The 21,937-nt window shown below is 41.0% G+C and overlaps 2 protein-coding genes across 2 annotated transcripts in view; both read right to left on the bottom strand.

The window, feature by feature from the left end:
• Window positions 1-8,219, bottom strand: part of skib (v-ski avian sarcoma viral oncogene homolog b) — a 32,389-nt gene extending 24,170 nt beyond the window's left edge. Inside the window, exon 1 of the mRNA XM_022208009.2 lies at window positions 6,974-8,219. Coding sequence (XP_022063701.2) covers window positions 6,974-7,864 — 891 coding nt within the window. The 5' untranslated portion in view covers window positions 7,865-8,219. The remainder of the gene's footprint in view (window positions 1-6,973) is intronic.
• A 506-nt stretch (window positions 8,220-8,725) lies between these two features.
• On the bottom strand, window positions 8,726-20,919 carry tmem51b (transmembrane protein 51b). Its single transcript, XM_022208011.2, has 3 exons — window positions 20,659-20,919; window positions 13,865-14,303; window positions 8,726-11,617 (listed from the first exon to the last, which is right to left on the bottom strand). The coding sequence occupies exons 2-3, from the start codon at window positions 14,287-14,289 to the stop codon at window positions 11,170-11,172; spliced, it is 873 nt and encodes a 290-aa protein (XP_022063703.2). The 5' UTR covers window positions 14,290-14,303; window positions 20,659-20,919; the 3' UTR covers window positions 8,726-11,169.
• Window positions 20,920-21,937: the final 1,018 nt, after the last annotated feature.

Here is a 21,937-nt window from a genome sequence, read left to right as displayed (position 1 = left end):
ATTGCTCCGTCTCTGCAAGAAAGCATGTTGAGCTGGTCTGAAGAGCAACGCAGGGGCTTGCAGCTTTTCAACATCAAATGAGCGTTCTGCCGTATGACTGAAGAGCTCTGACCTCTACGAAAAACTGACAAATAAACTTTGTCGAGGGTTTGAATGTGCAGATCATGAGAGAGAAGACACAGCGCTCTTGGACCACATTTTGAGATTCTGGTGGCACAGCAGATACAGGAGATGATAGTCATCTATAATAGCACAGCGCAAAGCAGAAGAGAGCCAAAAATGTGGATCCCACTCAATTTGTTCATTTAGTGGGCTCTTGAAACGAGCCTAGAGGATGGTTATGAGGTCATCCTGACAAAGTAGCACTACCTCCATTTCTATCTATCTATCTATCTATCTATCTATCTATCTATCTATCTATCTATCTATCTATCTATCTAGAATCAAAAAAGTGTAGACTAAAGATGGATGGTGAGTTTTCATCTCTCCAAAGCGGGACCTCACACCCCTGGAACAGCGCAGCGCTACATGTTCGGCGTACTGTATGTAGGCCAGTCTGAATACAGACTGATACAGCATGTGCTCACTACAGTGGAGGTGGAGATCTAAGTATAATGCAGTGTGAGGGGGAGTGCAGTGGGAGATCTCAGTGGAGGAGAGGAGGAGAGCCTGTGTCTGTGTCTTTATCGGTGTGTGTCCTACAGGGGTCGAGGAGGTGTCAAACCGAGGAGGTGAGCGATGGCGGCGAGGCAGAGGAGGTGTCAGTCAAGGAGGTCTCGGTGATGGAGAGGGGAGCTTTGCGCGGCGCTGACCTGTGGGAGAAGTGCGTGCGATGCAGAGTGGAGGAGGAGGAGATGGAGAAAGGAAAGCAGGAAAGCAGCAGGAGGAGGAGGAGGCGGAGAGAGTTGTCGAGTCACAGCGCGGAGGTCACAATGAAAGAGGATGGGCAATGAATGGAGGAGGGTGAGGTCTCTGTACTGTACGAGGTCTCTGCACTGTGAGGTCTGTGCGTGTGTGTGTGTGTGTGTGTGTGTGTGTGTGTGTGTGTGTGTGTGTGTGTGTGTGTGTGTGTGTGTGTGTGTGTGTGTGTGTGTGTGTGTGTTCTGGCGCGCTTCTTTGAGCTCGCCAGCCAGAGAGCACGAAGTTCTTATTTAGCACAGGAAGAGCAGCTCTGCTTAGCAACCACAGGCGCCCTCCAATCACAAGCGTACGGAGCAGACTCTGACTGAGGACGAGTCCTTTCTGAGTGTGTGGAGTCTGAGAGAGGCCTTCCAAATGTTGTGGTCCGTGCCTGCCCACACGCAGAAACATATACAAAACAGGTCTGGAACGGCAACCTTTTTTTTTTTCCACAGTCGGAGCTTTTATGCCACAACCGCACGAAGACAGAAGTACATTCACACCCCTCCGTGTCTCCTCTCCCTCACCGTCTTCTGAACTCAGCAGAGAATTCAAAGTTAATCTAAACCATCCTAATCCTAAAATAAATTATGCATATCCCAAAGAGCAAGGGAGTCGTGTAAATCCCTAAAACATTCCTTTTCCCGCAGCCACAGCACTGTACAGCAACTTGGCACTGCACCAGTTGCAAGTGAACCGATAGCAGCCCCCCGATTGTGATCTGCTAGCCATCAAAACAGGAGGCACGAACAAGATTTGGACCAAATACTGTCTGAACACTGAGCAGTCTGTTTGGTTTAGCTGCGTGAGCTAATCCTCCTGATAGCTTTGAAGGTGGTAGGTGGGCGGATTGTAGGCGAGAGCAGCATGCCGATTTGTCATATGGCACCAGCAGGGCCTACTTCTGCTCTGGCTGGAGCTCCATTAGCACATCTCCAATGTGGTCTAACAGTTCTGCCGCTTCGAGCTGCAGGTCATTAAGGAGAAACAAGGCAGAAAATTTAAGGGGATAAATATTGCAATGCTGCCTGTGTCTTTTGGCCCCCGAAGTCTCATCAGACAAGCCCTTGAATTGGTATGTGCAGTTGCACTGTTGGTTTCTCCATGTAATGCACTCTCTGTAGTATATCTAATTCATGCTCTAATTAGAAAATTCTAGAGGGACTGGCTATAAATTGTGAGGATGCTTTGAGTGGGCCAGAGAAGGAGGAGAAAGTCCGTGGCTGAGTCTAACTGTGTTCCTGAAAATGCTGTCCAGAGAAGATGACGGTTTTGATGTGCACTATGGTCTCTGCATTCCAGGAGTTCTGTAGGATTATCAGAGTTTAAACCCCCTGACTGCAGCAGCTTAGTAGCTCAGCCAGAAGCAGATGCAGACTCCAGGATTTCCTGTCTCTGCACCAGATGGGCCTGACTCTTAATCACAGAGCTGGAAATCAGGAGGTGATCGAGGAGGAATTGATGATGATTGTGGAATAACACTAACTCAATACAGGCATCTGTTCTGCCACTAACAGACCGACGGACTGACTGGCTTGTTGACTGCAGTCACAGCCAGTGCTCATCTCCTCCCTCATCTCATCATCACTGATCAACACTAATCATCGTCCTCCCTCACTCCACGAGTTATACAAGAAGTCTTTCACACATTAGCACTGTGCTGTGTCATCGAGGTTTACAGAGGAACAGAGCGAAACACTGTCCACATGAAATGATCCGAAATAGAAACAGGCAATATTCAGTGTCTGATATTCCAGAAATGTGTGCTTTTGTAGCCTCGGGGCTTTTAAATAATCTAATTAACACACTACAGTGTGTACACAAGTTTGTAAATGCATTTTATTTGTCCTTTTTCTAATTTATATTTGCTATTTTACTTTGTGCTATAAAATGTCAAACATAGAGCAGTGAAAATTTAAAAAACTACTGAAACTGAGTACAATTTTGAAGTATTTCTAGACTACTCCACTACATTTTTTAAAACTCTGGGTAACTGATCACAGATTCTACAAAGAGGTTTTTTTTAACATTCAAATCATATATCCTTTCACATAGTACGATGCACTGCTTAAGATTAATTACACATTATACACTGTAGTCATACAATATTGACGGGGTAATTATATGGTATCACAGACACCTTTGCTTTTTACTAGTGAATACATTAAGTCCATTGTGATGTTAATGCTACTGAACTGGGAGATTGTGAATACGGTATAGTAGAATTTTAAAACTGTGGCATTGTTAGCTTTTTGACTACTCCTTTTATCACATTATATTTATAGGTGTTTTGTGTTAAAAATATTGTAATACATTTTTGTCACATTTCAAGCATACATGCACAGCTGTGTGCAAAAGACAATATGAAAAAATGTCCTTAATTAATAAGGTTAATTACCAGCATTGATATAAAGCATGGAATGCATTCATTAGTCATATATAAAAGAATCTGTCTGAAAAATATTTACGCCATTCCTTGAGACAAAACTCTGCATTAGATCAAACCAAAATTTAAACTGACCTATTTTTGTTTATTTAACTCCAGCTTTTCAGCAATTATTAATTTGGACGACACACATATCACAATGTAATCGCATAATTGCAGTATCATTCCGCTGAAGGTCCAATAATGATGATGCTGAATGATTTCCCAGGCCTATCTCTATCAGACATGCAGACACCGTCACGGGCTCCAATCTGTCTTGGAGCACACAACCAGGAAACTGGTGACATAGCAAACTCACGAGCGTGGATTTCCCACCCTGGGAGAGGCTGGAGGTTACGGACCCAGCCGCACTGCAGCCAAAGAAACACGGCACAAACAAAGAGAAAATGCTGCACTTCACAGCCTCTGAAAGCCTGGCCCTCAAACAAAGGAGGCGGCAGGTCTTTAGCAGACATTACCCATGACAGAACTCCAGCTGACACCCTTTTAACATGGGGTCATCGCCGCTAGAATGGAGGCCACAACCCCTGGGAGCTCCCGACACCCCTCTGCCTCGACACACCGTCCCCTGCTTTGGCCAAAGAAGCTCCGGCCAGCAGCCACTGCAGAGAGGAGGTGACGGTCTTTTGAGATGGGGGTGGTCACTGGGGAGTGAAGGGGGGGCTCAGGCGGCTACACACAAAAGAGTTATATCTCCAAGCGAAAGACTAGTAGGAAAAGACGAGCTAAAATCCAACTAGATCATGAATTTGCTGCACCGGCAGTGAGCTAGAGAAATATGTTAAATCGGTATTAAAAGCGACTCACTCTGTGTTTATCTGGGTGATGTGGGTGGGTTGTTGGGTCTTAGCTGGCTGGGTCAGACAGGCCCATCAAGGACCAAAGAGATGCACTATGTCATTCTTCAGGGCTTCCCAGAGGTCAGCAGACAGATGGGAATGGAAATGAGCCGGCAGTGAGCTCATTTTAATCTGGCTCACACAGCTGATCCAGTCATTACACTTGCCTGTTTACATGCAAACACACTATACTCGCTATACATAAAGACACCCACACACAAGAGCAGATATACGCACTGTTAGCAGATAGTAAAAAGAAAAAGGTAGAGAGATTTTTTTCCCATTCATTTATTCACTTTTAATAACAGCTCATAAGCAAAACACACCACCGTTTAGCCTTCGACACACACTTTGGTTTACTCCAGGTTTGAGGCTAATTGCATCGAGTGAGGAGAACAAAGAGATGAGAAATGGCATAAATTTGCCTCAGTTGACTGATTTTAATATCCATTCCATTAACAAGGGTCTACACAGTTCTCCAGAGTCTCCTTTTACTCTCCACTCAGTCAGATGATTGATCGTACTGCCCTCACTTCTTAGGGATTTTTTTTTTTTCCGGTAATGCTCAGAAGTATTTGACTTTGGCCTGCAAAAAGTTTTTTTTTTTCAATTCCAATCCTCTTTCTTGAAGATTTCCATGCTAATCAGGAAAGTTAATATTTGAATTATTTCATGCACGGTTCAGCACAATGGAGCAAGTCATTTGAATCTGACTCAAAATTTTCATAAAAATTTACATCGGGAGCAATAATCATGTCGATTTCAGACAAACAGCACCAATGTGCAGATGTTTAATTGGAATCAAGCTGTATTTGAGAGCAATGTCTGCTATCTAGCCGGTGGATATCCCTCCGTCCTTTATCAGAAAGCCATCTGGCCAGTGGACTGGACACAAGGGCATGTGATTGGATAGTGTAAAAAGAATGGGGGGAAGGCTGGGTCAGTGTCTTTGGGGAAAGGTCAGAGGTTACGGCCCTTTGAAAACACATGTCAAGGCCTGGCTCACACACCCTGCATCTTCTGAATGAGAGAGTCTGCAGCGTCCTCTCTGCAATCTGCCCTCATCTGCACATTAGGCAAAGCGCTAAATGACCAAATGTTGGATTTGATGCAAAACAGACGCAGTGATTCGCTGGTGTCATTGCCCGCTCTGATCTGGCTTCTGCTTTTGCTAGCAGAAAGCAGGTTTTTTTTTTCTTCTTTTTTTGAAAATGATTGATGTTTCACTTTGTATGGTCACAGCTTATCGATAAAAACTAAAATCAGTGTGATTTACACTTAAATCTCTCAGGAAAACTCCATTTCACAACTTTTCCAGAATAAAGCCCATAATTTTCCCAGCAGCTTCTTCGACGCTCTGCTGCATCTGCACCAACCACAGTCAATGAAGTGGGAGTCTAGACAGATGATACGGACAGAGGAGGTAACCTTCGAGGCTGTCTCTTATTAATAAAACACTCTGACATTAGAGGGAGGCTGAGGCACACCGATAACATTGTGTTTTTATTTCATGGCTAAGGCGAGCCAAACGCGCTCTATGAGCCCCGGTCCGGCCTTTCGGCAGCTTGGCCTGTCAGGCTGATGTATGGGAGAGTGCTGGTGTGCCGCTCCCTGAGGACCAGGCCTGTCTGCTAACTGGGACACGACTGACAGTGAACCACAGCAAACATGCACTGCCCCCTCCACTACGCTGCCTCCATGATGCTCGGGCCCTGTGTACATCCCATTCACTGAAAGACTCTCACCATTTTGAGGAAATATAGAAACTCCAGGAAGACGTTAACCGCAAGTGCAGGAATAATTTTTAAATAGACGAAAACAGATATTTCCAGTTTGTGAAGGAAACACAAATCAACCGCCTCTCTTCTGTCACATCTTCCTGTTGTCATTTCAGACATTTTTCTAAAAGCCATCAACATTTTCTCTGAGACTTTGCTTTTTTCAAACAGAGTACTGAGGTTTCCCTATGAGACATCTCCTGGCTCCTGTTCAGACTGGAGCAGCGCCATGGTGATGCATACAGAGATGTCCACTCATTAGCAGAGTCCCACACAGCAGCTGCTGTGTGACGAAGGAACAGCCTCCTCGTCTCCTGGCCCTTTGTCCGCAACAAACATCTAAGACCCACGCAAAAGGAGCCACAACACACACACAAATACACACACACTCTCATCTTATCCCATCCTGACCAGCCGCAACCTCTTGTCACTCACACACACACACACACACACACACACACACACACACACACACACACACACATTTCCATATTCCAAACCTCATTAAACTCTTATCCCGTTCCCCCACCTCGTGGCACCATAATGGGGTTCCCTGCCCCCCTCTGCTCTCTCACACTCATAAAATATATCACAGGGACTCCGTTTATCATAATGCAGATGCCCTTGGGTAACCTGGGGGTTGGGTTGGGGGGGAGTTTCAGATGATGGGATGGATGCTCAGGGGTGTCAGGCTGATGTTAGAGGCTTCACGCTTACCTCTTTCACACACACACTGAGTGGGAGTGAGGCTGTGCTTGGCGAAGGAGAAGACAGAACAGGTACAGAGAGATGAGATGTGATGTGAATGATAACTTAATAAAAACTGGCAACACTGGGACAGATGCACACAATCAATCAAAGATGGCAGTCATAATGAGATAGAGGTCCTCTTAAAATTAATGCTAATTAATGCAGATGCTGTAGTAGGCCTAAGGCTGTTGAAATATCCACAGATACACTCAAATATAAAAAGAAAGAGCTTCTAACAAGGTGAAACAGGAGTGACTTACTCTGCAGGGTTTACTGGACAGTTTGGCCGTCAGATCGTATTTTCCTTTTAACTCTTTCAGCAGCTGCTCCAGACTCTTCTCCTCCTTGCCGGTGTAGTCCGGGTCTAAGAGCACATAAGCTCGCCAGTTGGCCGAGTCGAAGCCCCAGTGGACTGTCCGGTTCTCTAATCTCTTGTGACTGTGGACCACAAACTTGTGCGGTGGAAACATGAGTCTGCAGTCCATACACTGGATGCAGGCGGCCGCCGGACCGCTGTACAGTTCCGGGACAAACAGGCCTTTACACCGGCCGAAACATTCGTGGTAGACTTTGAAGCTCTTCTCGGTTCTCTCAAACTCCAAGGAGCCCAACTCCTTGTTGCAATGAGGAGGGTACGTACCGCCGTAGATGAGCGCGTTGCAGAGGCGCTCAGCATCCGTCTGGGTGATGAGCCCGCAGGACGGCGCCGAGAAGGGCAGGATCCCCACCACTTTGAGGATCTCCAGCTGGTCCGCCGTGCACCTGGAGCAGTAGATGTGGAGGTCGTCGCACACCGAGTTGATCTGCTGGAGGGAGAAATCTCTCAGGACGCTGTTGAGGATCTGCGGCAGGCACAGGCGCTTCTCGCCGCCGACCACGAAGCAGGAGATGGGCTCCCTCTCCAGCACCGTCTCGCACCTCTCCGTGGAGCGGTCGGAGGGGATGAAAAGTGGACCGGACATCACCGGGGGTGTCTGAGCAGGCAGGGAGAGCATCAACTCTGCGGATTTCCCATCTTTGCCGAAGAGGGAGTCCTGGTGCCACCGAGCGGAGAACGCCGCCGGTCCTCCGAGAGAGCGCATGGAACTCAGATGGAACTGCTTCAGAGTTTGCTGAAGTCCGGGATGGGGCTGGAAGCTGGTGCCCTCCATATTGTAGCCGGTTGGAAAAGAGAGTTCAAAAACTCCTAAAATGAAAGCTGGAATTGACTTATCGGATCGGTCGTCCTCAGCATCCGGATACACGCTCAATAACGCGCATTTCCATGTCACCGGAGAAGCTTCCCAGCGCGTCCATTCAGAAAACTGAAGGTTGCTGAAATCATAGGGCAGTTCCTGTAAGCAGACGCAATTAAAGTCGACAAGTCAGACTCTGAACTCGTATTATCCAACGTACAATCACCGGGTACGATGTTTCTGTGCTCCTGCGGTTTTACGCACTCCTAATGTGCGCCCGAAATATGCCTCGTCTGCTCAATCTGGCGTACTCTCAGACCGTCTCCCCTCTCAATGTGTGAGTCTCTCTCTCTCTCTCTCTCTCTCTCTCTCTCTCTCTCTCTCTCTCTCTCTCTCTCTCTCTCTCTCGCCCTCTCTGTTTGTTTGTGTCTGGTTCAGTCATTGAATCCCAGCCAGGAATGTGACTGACTCCCCGGGCTGGCTCTTCCCTCAGCCAGCTGTTCCTCCCTCTACTACATGGCAGCTGCACATTAAAAAAAAAAGAAAAAAGAAAGCGAGAGAGAGAAAGAAAAAAAATCCTTCTAAACCGAGGCGAGGGTGGAGCTCTGGAAAATGGAGCTGATATTGGAAATATAAACACAAACTTACCTACTTTAAATGTAAGAGCGGTGCTGACCAGCACTTCTGCTTTTCTGGTGCAGAAACAGTTTTTGAACATGAATATTTAAAATGACACAGAGTATATGTACTGTCCACTGAATAACCACTGGAATAAGTATTTTAGGAACACTTTTGAAGGACTTCTACTTTGTTAGAGCATTTCTGTTTTACACATTTGCATTTTATTACCAAGGTAAACATTAAAGCCACTTATAATTAATCCATGTCTAGAAAATATAAAAAGAAAATATCTGATTAGTTCATAAAATACAGTGCAATGATAGAGATTGCACTACTTAACCATAAAAACAGCCAATAAACATAATAATTCTAATATAATTGTGATATATTAGTATAATAGGTAATATAATACTATGATGATCACAGGGACCAGTTTTTCTGCATTGTTTGATCATTAGAGTCGATTATTTTGTTATGTTTGAGCGAGTAAATGTACCCAGTTCTTCCTTCATCAATGAGAACTTTCAAAGTATTGCAATAAATGAATAACTAAATAGTCAGAGATAAACATGTATTTGTGAATAGTAAAGGTTAAAGTTTGTTTTATTTAGCTGAGATTAAAACCAAGATGGTTAATTGTATTCAGTAGTTATGTTACGTTATACTACTGCATAAATAAAAGGCTAAATCTGAAAATATACTTTGCTAAATTGTAGACTAGTAGTTTGTAGGAAGGTGTCTTTCATGTAGATGCAATATTTATTTCTAGTATTACTCAGTTAAACTTTTAAATTTGCTTCTTTTTGTGTTTTACAACAGTCAAGTTTATTAAAAAAATTACCCCAATTTTCCATGAGGTGCTCAAAAACGTTGATCTACAGTCTTTATCATTATTATCGGGGGGCAGGGGACGCCATCATTAACTTTTCAGCAACTACTGTGACAAATATGATCCATTTTTCATGCAAAAATACGATATATTTCAGTGTCTCTACTTCTCAAATGTAAGGATTTTTTTTTTCAGATAATGTTGAACGGTTGGATGATTTGTTTAAAAAGCCAGAATTGAAGATGCACTTTGGACTCGACATAAATGTGATCAGATGAATCCATAATAAAAATAATCATCCATTGCAGTCCAACACAAATTAATTCAACATTAGCTCCGCCTAAATAAAATGCTTTTAGCAAAATACAGCATAAATCTAATAATAATGCTCGTCACATGGACCAATGTTTCTCCTTTGACAACATTTACTTTGAACATGACATGTACATTTTTTCAATAGAGTTTCCACCTAATTGCTTAAATAACATGCACAATGGATGACTTTATTTTACTGAAAAATTGGCCCACCACTGAAAGCCTGTGTAACACAGTGAGATGAATTTCATAACGAGGTGAGTCAGTTTACTACCTTTACTCTTATCAGTACTTATTTTTACCCTTATACAACATATTTTCAGTCTTTATTCTGTATATTCTTAGCAATTAAACTAACAAAGATGCAGCATTAGTGAAAAGATGACAGGGAGCTTTCCACTGGCTTTGTCATTTATCAATTTTAACCACTGGAGGGTGCTAAATATTAACCAATGAAACTTGAAACTCGTGGAAATTGATGCAAAAAATACTAAATCAGCTTGAGAAAGTTTGTCATGGCAACAGAGCAGAGAGAACAGAGCAAACATCAACAGCTACATTTTATTAACCAAAAGTAAAACAACAGTATTTGTCTTTTTTTAAAATAAATACAGCTCTAAGTTACAGCATGCAAATTAGACTAAATTATCAGAAAATGGAAGAATTATTTACATACTTTCATTAACATGATACAATTTGTATTTAGTAGAACCATTTGATTTTAGTGGTTTTTACATAGAAAAATATGAAATCTTGACATGATCTTAAATGAAATAGAAAAACATTTATTGCCTCATTTTTTACAAGTAGATTCAAACATTTCAACACTTATAAAAGTTCTATGAACCAATGTATGTTTAATTACTAACATCACATCACCAGAATGTCCAGCAGTTTACTTATGGTTATACTGTCTGAAAAAAATCCTTTTCTTCTATATATCTGTGTGAAGAAACTTACATGAACCAGTCTTTAGAACAAGAAGTTTAAAAAAACATGTACAAAATCCACAAACAAACGGTAATTAGTCACATATATTTGGCCTCAATGCATTTTTTGTCAGAGTTACAAATTACAAAACGTTGTACATCTGATATTTATGATATTTAATACAAATTAAAAATCTCCCAGATGATTAGCGTCCCATTGCTCCCTTTAAATCACAACAAATTTTCCGCATTTCACAAGTAATCACAATGAAAATGCAGTAACAAGGAGGAAAACTTATTACAAATGGATATTAAATAAAACTGAAAGACTGTCCGATGTCTGACATAAATTACAGCAGAATGTGTAAAAAAAAAATCTCTTCTCTGAAAGCTGAAAGACCTTATAGTGTATTATAACAGAATAAATATGCCCATCACAAACTTCAGTGATAAAGAACAAGACTTTCACTTGTAATATTCACATAGCAGGTATATGTCTGCACAGCTTCCATCAACACTGCAACATTTACCTACTTACTGACAGATATTTTTATTTACTTTATCGGAAATGGGCAAGAAGGGAGGCATTACTGTAATTCGGGCATCTTATTATCGTACTGCGGAGGAGGAGTGATGGGTTCGATGGTCACTGGGTTCTGTGTCGGGCTGCGGATTTGGAGGCGAAAGTCCTTCAGGTGCAGTTTGTCCGACTTGATCCTCCTCACCCGGAGGGGCCGCAGTAAACGGCTGGCCCGGCTGCTGCTGCGGGCGGGCAGGCTGGGGTTTGGTGCGAGGGCAGCGGCCGGTTCAGGTTGAGGCTCAGGGGCTGGTTGTGCAGGGGATTCATTAAGAGGAGTGTCCTCGGTGGAGTTGTTGGCGGGCTCTGTTCCTTCATTTTCCACAGCAGCTAGGATGTCCTCGTAGGACGGCAGCTGCGAGATGCTCTGGCGGAGGTTGCTCTGACGGACGGGGTAGTCGCCGCTGCCGATAACCTCCTCGTAGCTCGGCACGTTGTATGAAATTGGGTCTACAGTTCTGGAAAGGAATGAAAAGACGACCCACAGTGAGAAACCAATGTAAGCAAAACACCCGACAAAACATTTGTACATACGTGACCTACAACTGAGTGTTTTGGGCGCTTGGGGGCAACAAAAAGAAGCTGTGAACACTGACATACTTGAACAGCTAAACTTGTTGGCCAACTATTGATAATTTACACCTCGAGCAGATGTAATATTAGCTGTGTTTTACATAGTTTAAATAGCCAGGCATTCTTTGTGTTAGCCAGCTTGACAAAACCTAAAACACTAATCAGAAATGATGGGGGCGGCATAGGTGGCTATCAACTGTCTTTAATATCAAAGCTATTCCTAATCAGACTCTGTGCATACTCATATAAAAAGGGGCATTTGATGCATCATGTGTCTACTTCTGTCAAAAGAGGAGTGGGTTGTTACAATAAAAAGCTGTGCTACTGCAAATGATGCAGGAGAGGATTGCTGGTAGAAAATAAATAACATTGTAAGGTAATATACTTATTTTGTTGGTGCGCTCTTGATGCAGCTGCTCATTTCTAACGTACTGCACATTAGAGCTCTTGAACCTTAAGCATCATATTTTTAAACATGATCCTCAAGAAGTGCACTCAGGTCTGACACGGTCTCATAATAAAGGATACATGAAAATCACTTAAGTCAAATCAAAGTGAAACGAAAGCTATTAATTGAATATTCTCAGTGATTAATACCAGCAGACATTTCCATTTTCTAATCTGTGTTCTGCTGGCTGCAATACCAACAGTGTAAAATGGACTCGTCAGCAAATCAGAAGCACACATTACAAACTCATTCTCTCATTAACTCAATGTATGGTTGCACCCTGAACAACGAGACATATCTCCTGGAATTATATGGCTTCATTTCATTGTGGAAAGGGAGACTCATCTTATAGCTGACTTAAATCTGAAATTTTCAACAGAACCTCCTCCAGAGCAGGTTAGCTGTGCAGCATTAGTTGCCATGGAGGTATTTCAAAAAGAGCCACCTTTGTGATACTAATACTCTGGTTTGAGGCTCAATATATCACCCTGACTCACTAATCTTACTTCTCTGATCAATACATGTCTAATATTTACATTTTTAGCTCCGTTTTGGTCCCTGTCAGCTCTTGAGTGAAATATCTGATTCTTTACCTGCTAAATATTCCACTATATTCACCAGTTTGCTGTGAACGTGTCTGTTGGTGGTTGTGTACAGACGTTTTGCCACGGTTTCTTGGCTACCTGCTGAGGCTCAAAACAGTTCTGATGTGAGGCGGGACGCTAAAGTTGAGAACCACAAAATCAAACCATAAGTGTAAGTAGGCTAAGAAGCTGCATGGAGCTGAGGTGTGGTGCTAATTCTTTGTGGGTTCATCACTACAAACAAGCCCTTTCACGTTCCATTTGATCTTTTGATATACTATAGTAAAAGCAACTATTTCCATCCTCATAAAAACTTTGTTTGTTGAGGGATATTTTTATGATTGGCATAATGCTGCTTTTGGTGTTTCATGTGTGAAGTGTGACTGTAGGCAGGACAACGATCAAATGATGTGACAACAATTAGGGCTGTGTTTGAGGCAGCCTGAACAGATTAGTTGGATCAGTGTGAGAAGTTAAACCTGGAATACCTCCATTTACAGCAGTCTGTCTTGAGGATTTGAAGAGGTTCTGTCATTTTTCTCCAGATAATCTAGTTAACTTCCTGCTTACATAGTAAGACCCACTACATGTCATATGAGCAAATGCGTAAAAATGTGTTTTGTTTGTATTTTTTTCTTTTTAAGTTGTTATGTGTGGAATTTGAGTTGGTACCATGACTTAGAAGCTAGCACTGTTGCCTCATAACAGGAAGATTCTGGATTCTAACCTGCTGGTCAGCTGGGGTCTAAACGTGGAGAATCTGGTGAATCTTAATTAGCTGTAAATGTGAGCATGCATAATTGTATTATCCCATTTTCAACTGGGAGGCTCCAGTCCCCTTCTGCAGAAGAAAGCAAGTGCAGCTATTGGATGGTTTTATATATGATTATAACATCTTTGAAATTATTGTGATGAAACAAGTTTTATTTCGCGCAAGAATGAAACAATCCCAAGAAAATGTGCTGCAATCTGTGTGTTGCCTTTAGAACTGAATTTAGTAAATGTTAAGATTTGAAAATCGGTAACTTGTACCACACATTTCCAGATATTCCATCTTAGAAGTTGAACATGTGAGAACATAAACAAAAGTCAACACTCACGACGAATCCTGCTCTCCTGTCGCATTGTCCATAAGGCCACCTGCTGCCGCCGCTGGCTGGCTGCTTCTGTTGTGAGCTCTCCTTTTGCTCCTCACACCGAGACAAATGGACAAAAGCAACATGGCCGCCCCAACTCCAACCAGCACCATCGCAACTGACGAGGACTTTGTGTGGTCTGTGTCATTGTCGTCGTTATTATGGTTGTCTGTCCCAGGCACTGTACTGGAGTTACCTGACGAATCAGTAGAGGTGCTTGAGGCCTCTCCATCCATGGGTATCACAGTCCACACAATCATAACAATGCCCAGGGCGATGAGACCCACTCCCAGAGCACACAGAGCATAGTGGGCACCGGAGCCGCCGGACTCTGATGATGATCTGCTGGGGCGGTTGTTGGCACCACACAAACCCCGACTGGAACACATACCTGCAGGAGAAACTGCAGAAAAAAAGGCAAAAAAAAAAATGAAAATTTATCTTAAAGCCAGGACAGCACAGGGCACTCTTCCCGTCAGACCACTGCCCACACTGACAATTCACAATTTGTGTCAGATTTATGAAGATTTAAGCACCATGTGATGCAAGATTTACGCACCATATGAGCAGAGGTGCTAAACTAAAAAGCATTAAATATCTCCAGCAAATAGCTAAAACCTCAATGTGTCTGTCCTGAATTACTTACTGCATCATTGTAATGATTCTGGCTTTATCTAAGAATGAATTAGTTATAGCTGGCATATTCTTAAAGATCCCTTCCAATGAAAGTCAAGTTTTCACCTTCTGCTAGCATGTGTGCATATGGTGTTTTTTGCATGCAGGAAGACATATCATGAGCAAAATAACGCCGCGGCCGAGCATTTCTACCTTCAATTGCAGTGTATCAAAAACATCCTTAAAAATATAGATTCATAGAGCCAGGGGTTTGAGTAGCATAGAGTGTTTGAGCAAAGTTGAAGGTGAGGGGGCAGCTAGAGCTGCGGGCGACTAGCAGAGGGGTTAAAGGAGATAGAGGTGGGACTGATTTGCATATTCATAGAACTGAGCGTGCTAAAGGAAGCAAAAGTGAACAGTTACATCTAAGCAATTTTAAAGCATAAGGGGATTAGCTTCTTGGGGAAGAAAATCTTCTAAATGTGTAGTTTAGCTACACGGAGATGCGATTTTAATGGTTCAATCAATGCCAAGAGAGGAACTTTACAAACAGGATAGGTGCTGAGACGGCTACATTTTTGAGGGTTGAGAGAGCGGGAGAACAGGTTGCAAGAAAACGTAGCATGTGGTGAGAAAACAGGTTATTAAAAAAACAGAAAATGCAGCGGCAATCCCACACATGTCCTAACATGACAAACAGGAACCTGAGAGACAGTATCATTGCGAGGAATGACACAAGAATGAAGTGGAAAAAAAGGTTCAGATAACGATGGCAGCACAAACGCAACTTACACAAATATATACACACTAAAAGATTAGATAAAATCAGCACCCAATGACTGGTAATGGACAATATAATGACACTCCTGCCAAAAAGCTACCTTTGTGAAGGTTATAATGTGTTGACACAGGGGTTGTGTATTTAGTGATGTCACAATTGGTGAAATGAACCTTTTAAGTGTTCACGGAATTGTTAAATACAAGCAAAACACCAGAGTTCCTAATTACATTTCACCTAAAAGTACAAGCGAAAGAAAAAAAATACAAAATATACAAAATCCTAGCTGCTTCTGGAGGCTCCTGAGCCAAAGTTTGGAAACTATTGCTGCAGACTGGCTCCTCTGAAATACTAAGTGAGACCATCATAGACTTTTATGTTAACTACAACCATGGTCAAGTTTTTAAAAACATCTTAAAATAATGATGTCCTGCAGGAAATATCTATAAAAAGAAGTACAACGCATTCACGTGTTGTTTGTGTAAAGAAAATGATCTTCACACTGCTACTGTGGTCCACACATTTATACATATCTTAAAGCATCAAGAAAATTAGACCGATATTCGTACAGTATAAACGAAAATTTGGCTCAGCAAGAAGAGCCAGAGATTGTAGGACTGGACAGCATCTCTTTGACTATCAAATTTTTTGTTTATATACAGGAGTAGTGTCTCTGTAGCCTACAAGCTTCACCGCTTGAAGATATATGTGTTGCCCTGAGATGACCTCCAGCACTCAGTACCTCTGTGGTGAGCATTTGCGTACACAGGTGGACTATAGGTCAACAGTTTATGACAGGGCCAAGGATTTGCATGAATCAGCATTTCAAAAACAGGTGCAGCTCATTAGAAAGAGTAAGTGAAATTCTAAATTCTTCATGAAAAGAATGTGAACAACGTCTACACCAAGGACACAACTAGCAATTATTTTCATAACTAAATAATTGGGCAATTATATTATTGATTAGACAAATACATGTTTGGTTTCTAAAATGTCTGAAACAATGAAAATGTCCATCACACTGTCAAAAAGCCAAAGTAACGACCAACATTTGCTAAGCCAAAGATATTCAGTTTCATATTACATGCAACATGAACTGAAAAGCAGAAGCTCTGAGATGTTTACCTAAAAAAAATGACTTGTAATTAATCAACTTTATAATGAATGAATTATGGAAATAGTTGATTGATTCACAATACGCTTTAACTCAAATGCAAGTATTCTAAAATGTATAACAATGTTGCTGTCACAATGCACAGCTCTTTAAATACACTCGAACAATAATCATGAAATCTATAAAGCTTCGGGGGAGATAAATGGGTGTATCGACTTTAACTGTCATGACACACATATGAGTATTTACCCAGAAAATGTAGTTACTCACAGGGTGTGTTGTCTGAGAGTGAAATGATTAAAAAAAAGCCATTTAGACTAAAGATCATCATCTTTACAACTCAAAATGCAAAGTGCTCTACATTCAGAATAACAACCGAAAACATAATGAAAGTGTTTATTTTATCGTCTACAAATTAATATATTTGGAATTTGAACATCTTAAATTAAAATATCCCATTACAGTATGTGTAACACCATCAATAATTACAAATGCACACAGCCACCAGAACGTTCAGCAGGATGCAAGTCTGCAGTATTGTGCCCTACAAACTGATATGACCAATGTGTTAACATGTCTCGGTTTCCATGAAACTTCATTCAGCACGTTCTTTTGTTTGATTTATTTTCCTAAGCACCTGCCTGAAGGTGTGCATTGATTACACCACAATGAATTTAACCTCTGCACCAGATTAAAAAAAGCGATGGAAATCATTTGTCATTATGTGAAGACTGTCCTATGGTCATATATTTCTGTTTTCTTCCGTCAACCACTCTTTGCTCACATTAAAACCACTTGCCAGTTGTAGATCATTTACATGGTAGACGCAGATGAATGTTTTTAAATGGCAGGTTCATTAGTCCAGCTTTGTCTGAGACGTAATCTAGTTTTCAATCACGTCTTAGCATGACAGAGCAGTATGTGAGTGTACCCTACAGCAAATAGTTATACGGATGACCAACCACCTAAGCTTTGCTTAAGACTCATCAACTGGAAATACTAGAAATATGTCATTCAAACAAAATATGCACTTCTTAGCTGGGTTTTTTTTTCTACATCTCTGGTCTGAAGTGTTTAGAAATATCTTTTGAGATTCTCGCAAAATTAGCATTAGGATTCACATAGACTGTTACAGGAGTTTATTATATACTGCTCTCAAAAATTAAACAAACAATTAATCATTACAGTCAGTGTAACATCAATTCAACTAAACTTCTCAGCTATTGATCTGCCATTTTAGGAAGTGTAATTGACTGTGAATCCCCCTTCAGGAGGTTAATAACTTTGCTTTATGCATTGGGACACACTGTACGATTCATTGAGAACAAAATGACATGAATGAAGCGTGCCCTTAAATTTTTGGAGCCGTGTAGTTTGTCACAGTGCTTTGAGTATATCAGCTATTAGAATCACTATAATCTGGCAATTTGTTGGTGAAACTGCATTATCTGAAGACAACAAAATCTTCACTACATAATAAATTACATTCATTGTCAATTCAATTTCAGAAATCAGTAAAACCTCGTGAATCCATCAGTGTCAAACCTCCACCTGCATCGGTGTTCTCATGACAGGATGGTAACATGTTTTAAAGTATTCCAACCATGTCACATACATCCGTAAATGCAGGAAAATTAGTTCAAGCCTTTGTACAGAGCACACTCTGCAGTTTAGCATCTGTCCTCTTGTTTTGATGCTCCTGTGCACATGATTCAAACAGACTGTGGGAGCTGCAAGATGGAGAAAAAAACTGGGACTTATGTTATTGATATTTTGATTATTAATGCTAACATTTGTACCTGTACTGCACTGCATTGTTTTTAATACTACTGTGTCCTTACTTTTTCTGCAAACATTTTATTTTTCTGCTTTGTGCTACTACAGCTGTTTGTGACTGTGTGTGTTTTTTTTTTACTTTAAAATGATAACACACCCTGTTGGCTGTGTTACAAAAGACACACAGATCGATCTCAATTGTCTGTAAAACTCCTTGGCACGTCATTGAATAAGCACTTCAGAGGTGGGAGATAATTTGATATTTTCGTCCAAAGACAATAAATTGTAAGGAATACAAGTTTTTAAGGTTCTTGAGATCAGCAGCTTATCCTTGGAAAGTTTGAATATCTGCAGCTCTAAGAACAAATGTTTCAATCTGCTGGTGAGGACAGTGTGATACAGTCAGAGGCTCCAGGAAGGGCGGGCACAGCAGATGGACCTTGATTTTGTCTCACATGTGTTCAGCTTCATCAGGGGCCTTCATGAATTTTCCTGTCAGCAGCTTGGTTTATTACTAGTATTCCAATTCTAATCATTTATAGCACTATAAACTTGTATTGCTTACTCACGTCCCCTGCCTCTTGTACTCTTGTTTTATTGGAGACAGATGTGAGAGGAACAAGTCATGAGGCCAATGTGAAGCCTGAGAAAGTGAAGTCAGATGGTTTGGAATGAGGACTTTTTTTATTTGAAGCCTGCTTATTGCCTACAACTAAGAGTTACTGGACAATATCACCCCAAAGGTAACACTGAATGTGGAGAAAAGTTAATTGTTTTGAAATTTTACATGCTATTTTCTTATCAAATAAAGACATTTTGTTACATTTCTTATTATTAATCTGTGAGTTTTCCAAAGTCTGTGCAATATATATACTGTAACGATGCACTGATCCTGCACCTACTTTACTGAAAGGACCAGATGATTATGCCACTATTAAACCCAGACACATTCATTGAGTCGGTGGAGGCCGCCAACTCAGTTTTTTAGTGTCTGGTCTACATTAAAATGATTAATGGGGTAAGGGATTTAAATGTAGCATCCCCTCAAGGAGAGACGGTGGATGAATCAGAGCATCACTACTTTGCCTGGTTTGATCAGTGACTTATTGAATGAATACAGAATATGACATGTTTAGTCAATAAAAGTGTCACTCATCAATGCTTTTTCCCCATAAATGCATTTTTGCATATAGCATGACTGACTTTTAATGTAGAGCATCACACATTGCAGATCAGCATGTCCTAAATTACCACAATCATCAAAACCAAAATAAGGTGACAGTGAGGCATCAGTGTTAGAGGCTGGGTTAATCCACCTCAATTTACCAAATTTTAATAGTTTACGCCTGACCATCTCATATTGGCTTCCTGATTTGATTTCTGTGCATATGTATGTTGGTAAGTAAAACATGTAAAAGCTTTGGTCACAGGTGTTGTAACTTTTTGAGCAAATAAAGTGTCCTTCACACCAATCTGTGAAGCAATGTTTGAAGTGCCATAACTTGAGAAATAATGTAGCTTGAGTCTTGAAATTTTGCAGATTCATTAATGCAACCCTGCTTTGATAGACTTATACAAACTAGTTATATGATTGGGCAAATTTTGTTTAAAAAATGTCAACGACTGTTCTATTCTGTGATTTAAACCAGCCATAAAACTTTTATTCTGCACGCCAAGAGGCTCATTTTTTCCCCTCTGATTGGCACCAATAGGAGCTTTAAAAATGTAGAGTATGGTCCCGATCAGAAGCGTATTTAATGAGAAAAACATATATACTAAAAAGCTGGAATACCAGGTGAAAACCCATGTATACACAGGTAGAACATGCAAACTCCACATAGAAAGCTCTGTGAGGCAACAGTGTTAACCACCGTTCACTGTGCAGCCCCCAACTCAAGCATTCTCATGAAAAGTGCAATTGTGTCCATATTCATATCGGATTTTATTCATGCAATATAAAGTGAAAATAATCATTTAAATCAAACATAGTGTATTTGGTGAATTGAGATGGAATGACCTGGCTTTGGAAAACAAAACACACGTTATTTGCCATTGTCATTAATGGGGATTTTCTGCCTGTTACACAGCATGCATGGGTGTGTCCTTTTCAACATCAGTGCATTTCCAGCATTAAAAAGCAGCTTATCCTGTAATAAACACTGGCCTAATTGTTTCTTGTTGTGGGTGACATTAACAGCTCAACCAGGGGGACATTTCTGGGGCAGGAAGGTGGTTAAAAGTTCTGTAGGAGTCTCCGTCCCTCTGTCCTGTCATTGTTTGTGAAGAAGGAAGGACCTCAAAGGAAGGACCTCAGAGGAAGGACCTGACCCTCCACCAGGACCGACACTCTGATCTCTACTCACCGGGACACGGGAGCTCACAACCGCACACATTTACAACCCATCTACTGGCGGCGGTTAAACTGATAATATCCACAGTGTTTCGAGGTGTAAAGTGATCAAGAAGAGGCCTTACCTTGTCACCGCTCAGAGCCCAAGGACTTCCCTCTTCATCGGTGAGTCACCTGAACACGCAGGTGTTTCCAGGAAGATCAGAGGGGCTCAGAAGGAGAAAACATAGACGCAACAGCTCTAAGGGGCCCGTTTAACTAATCGTTTTTTTTTTTTTTTTAAATCACAAGTGATTTATTGCTGTTACAATAAAACTATAGTTGAGTGGAAGTTTGTAGAAAAGCCAGTGCGGGTGAAAACGTCCCTCTGCAGGTTGTAAAGCGTGTCTTCCTCCTGGTCCTAGTGCTGCTCAGGTAAACTTCCTCTGAGGACACGTTCATTGGGACGAGGACACGCCTCGAAATGAAAGAAAGGAATGGCATTACACTTATTATTCAAGTATCCAAAATAGTCTCAAAAATATTTTCAAAAATATATTCAATAGCCTATATGGTCACTGACTGTATCCAATTTAGTGTCTTTAGTGATTTTAAATACAGTGAAGCAATTTTACTGGTATTTACATCTACACTACTATACTGTGTGTTTATATATATATATATATATATATATATATATATATATATATATATATATAGTCTTCAAAACACAATGGAAAATGAAGAGTGAGACTTTTTTTTTTTTACCTCTACCCCTTCCCCCAGCTTATGTATTATAATGAGTGTAGAATGAAAAGGAAGTGCCCAAGAATGAAAAACTGCCATTAATGAAATGTGCTTTTTACTCCATCAAGGAGTTAGAGTCTCGGCAAAGTTGTGCAACAGTCGCTGTTGGTTTGTCTGTCTGTCTGTCTGTCTGTTAGCAAGATTACTCAAAAACGGATTTGGATGGAATTTTCAGAGAAGGTCAAAAATGACACAAGGATCAACTGACTAGATTTTGTTAAGCCTCAGAACATGAACTTAGATATTTGACTATATTTTTTAATAAGGACTTTTTATTTGAAGCCTGCTTATTGTTCACTACCAAGAGCTACTTAAGTAGCACTTTTCACACAAATTAAATGTAACACAAAGTACTTTAAGGGTGAAAGAAAAACAAATGCTATAAAGCAATACAAACAACCTCAACAACCATTAAATAGATTAATATGAAGAAAAGTCAATAAATAGATAAATCAATAAATAGAATTAGTTCCAAGAAGATAAATTAAATCAATCAATCAATCAATCAATCAATCAATCAATCAATCAAGAATTGAGTTTGTCTGTACAAGCATCATCGCACTCTGCTGCTCTCAGGTCTTGTGGAATTGTTTTAGAGATGTGGACCATTGGAACAAA

Source organism: Acanthochromis polyacanthus, chromosome 5 (assembly GCF_021347895.1).
Source record: "Acanthochromis polyacanthus isolate Apoly-LR-REF ecotype Palm Island chromosome 5, KAUST_Apoly_ChrSc, whole genome shotgun sequence".
In the NCBI taxonomy this organism is placed as follows: Eukaryota; Metazoa; Chordata; class Actinopteri; family Pomacentridae; genus Acanthochromis; species Acanthochromis polyacanthus.
Note: the sequence above shows the minus strand (reverse complement) of the source record. Positions and strands in the feature narration are given on the sequence as shown.

What these genes read in the sequence shown, in the direction of transcription:
- tmem51b (XM_022208011.2), bottom strand. Translation starts at nt 14,289, where the DNA reads ATGTGTTCCAGTCGGGGTTTGTGTGGTGCCAACAACCGCCCCAGCAGA. An exon ending in ACAGGAGAGCAGGATTCGTC is followed by an intron (nt 11,618 to 13,864) that starts GTGAGTGTTGAC and finishes ATTCCTTTCCAG; the next exon opens with AACTGTAGACCCAATTTCAT.